This window comes from Penaeus japonicus, unplaced genomic scaffold (assembly GCF_977035675.1).
Source record: "Penaeus japonicus unplaced genomic scaffold, GWHDUDI00000001_assembly GWHDUDI00000015, whole genome shotgun sequence".
In the NCBI taxonomy this organism is placed as follows: domain Eukaryota; kingdom Metazoa; phylum Arthropoda; class Malacostraca; order Decapoda; family Penaeidae; genus Penaeus; species Penaeus japonicus.
The window spans coordinates 30,198,336-30,200,835 of record NW_028234417.1 but is presented as its reverse complement, the minus strand read 5'-3'; the positions used below and the strand labels follow the sequence as shown (position 1 = coordinate 30,200,835).

The following is a 2,500-nucleotide window of genomic DNA, read 5'->3' as shown; positions in this document are numbered from 1 at the left end:
TGAAGAAATGGATCTGCTTGATGTACAACAAGTTCTTTGGAGAAAGCCTTTTGCTGTAACGTAGCATGTACTGGCTTAGCTGTGCCCGCGCTCCAGATAACTGAACAGTAGAAAAATCTCAAACATAAAATTTGTCAAAGAAAAATAATTCTTCTATAATAAAGTTTACTGGATTTATTCAATAACATCTTTTGTCCTATGAGTCAATATTTGGACACACATCATCATCCTGAACAAAATGAGAGCCAACTTAACATGAACATTTAAAAACCACAACCAAAAATATTCATACCTGTCCATGGCTGAGGTAAACAGAGTGGATGTTGGCGATAGTTTCCAGGAGGTTGTGAGCTTCGTCTACAATTACAATGTTACCCTTCAAGTGGATTCGGCAGGCTTCTCTCGTTCCCTTGTGCAGGAGTGTGTTGTATGGCAGAACGACCAGCTGAGGTGAAACACAGTTTTGAATGCACTTGTATTTTTCTTTTTTCTTTTTTAAGAAATACACATGTTTAATAGATAACTTATATATTTTTAGGGAGCATGTATAGACTCTTCAGGAAATAAATTTAAAGATTATGGAAACCTATATTCACACTTCCTATGGAAGTCAAAATTCCATGTGAATATGAAAATTAATAACCTTACTTTCCATCAATAAAAAAATATAAAATTGTGCAAAAATTCTAATCAGCACAAAAAATATTGCCCATCATGATTCCATTAGACAGAGACCCCAATACATGTTAAACCTTACTAGTCTGGTACTCACTGATTTAGCAGCTTCAATGGTTTGGATAGTAATTTGAATTTGGTGGTCATGAGTTTGCATGACAACTGGTTTGCTAGCTGTGATGACACCACTGACTCATATTGCTTATGTCCCCTAAACCTGATTTACAGTTCATGATACAGCTGGATTACTGATCTATTAGTAATGCAGGATATACAATAACATTTTTATTGGCTTTACTGGCTTGGAAAATCTACCATTCAGCACCTATCTGGTTCTAGAATTGCTAGACTAGTGAGGTTTAACCTGAACTGCACTGCTTACCTGAGCATCTTTGACAGCATATCTGCCAGCATAATATGGGCATCCTTTTGTCTTCCGTCCTAACCCAACCATCTGCTCTATGTCCTGCACCTCGAGTAAGAGCTGATGGGGACAAAAAATCCCTTATATATTTCCCTTACAAAATCATGAAGCCAAACCTGGAAACTCATTCATTTTTTCCTTCAGCAATTCTTTTGGAGAAAGAACAATGTTCTGTGAAACAGAACTACTAAACTACTAAAGTTACAACAAAAAATACACCATGATTGTCATTTCATTAAAAGTAGAGGAAAATGATTTCTTAATACAAACAGATGATAAAACTAATTGTTCATGTAGCAGTCTACATGATGCTCATCCTTCCTTTCAGTAAAACAAAATCATCTAAAAGGTTCCTAATCAAAATTTTCTTTTCACATCTTCAGTAGTGAACATATACTCCTATCAACAGAAAACAAATTTCTCAGTGTTAAATTTTCAGCTCAATTTATAAAGAACAACTGGATTCTATTTCTTAGTCATGCATTACTTCATGAAGCAGTCCTGCCCTCTCACCTGATCAGCTAGACCTTCAACTGCTGTCTGTTTGTAATAGGGACATCCAGCAGAAGACTTTTTCTTTTTGCTAACCGACCCATCACTTTCGCATTTTGTGGCCTGACCTTTCTTGCCTTTCTGTAGCTCTAGACACCTGATGGAAAAGGGATTCTAGTCATATGAGAGTTCAAATTATTGACATTCTCTTAAGTTATGTTGTTAGATTTTGTGGGAATATGAAATACAAAATTCTCTGTGACCTAAGCACTCTCTTGATTATTACTATGTATAAAGTGTTATTAAATATCAGAGTCTTAACAAAATATACATTCTAAAATGCAAATGCTCAACATTACAGGAATAATAATAATTATAAAAAAAAAGAAAAAAAAGAAAAGAAAAGAAAATGGGAGAGAATACAAAAGACAGAATAAGAGGAAGCAACACTACCTGTCATTAATAAGGGACATGTTATGGAGCTTGCTGACAACCTCATTAATGCACAAATTCTGCCTTGATGCTAGGGAGACAACACGTGTGTCTTCCCCAAACACAGTTTTCTGAACTTCACGTACAAACTGCGACAGTTGGGAGTGTGTACGACTACAGAAGTATATCTTTGGGAAAATAAAATATCTTTTAGATTATAGAATAAGAAAACCTTTTATACACACACACAAACTTTAGTCTTATGTCACTCAACACATATTACATATGATTGTCATATATTTAATGAACAATGCAAAAATAAACTGCTAAACAGCATCAAACACTCACTAGAAATACTCTACCTTTAAACAACCCTTTTCCTCTTCCTCTTCATTATCTTTATTGTATTTATTTTCCCCCTCATCATCACTGTGATAATCATCAAGCAGCCATTCACTCTCTTCTACAGACAGGGGT

General features: G+C 35.0%; 1 protein-coding gene across 1 annotated transcript in view; it reads right to left on the bottom strand.

Annotated features, from left to right (window-relative positions):
- Positions 1-2,500, bottom strand: part of LOC122266354 (ATP-dependent DNA helicase DDX11) — a 10,472-nt gene that overhangs the window by 1,430 nt on the left and 6,542 nt on the right. Inside the window, exons 6-11 of the mRNA XM_086544250.1 lie at positions 2,386-2,500; positions 2,045-2,211; positions 1,613-1,748; positions 1,063-1,159; positions 293-450; positions 1-100 (exon numbers count right to left, since the gene is read on the bottom strand). The exon at positions 1-100 is cut by the window's left edge and continues 30 nt beyond it; the exon at positions 2,386-2,500 is cut by the window's right edge and continues 7 nt beyond it. Of these exons, the coding sequence (XP_086400376.1) occupies positions 1-100; positions 293-450; positions 1,063-1,159; positions 1,613-1,748; positions 2,045-2,211; positions 2,386-2,500 (773 nt within the window). The remainder of the gene's footprint in view (positions 101-292; positions 451-1,062; positions 1,160-1,612; positions 1,749-2,044; positions 2,212-2,385) is intronic.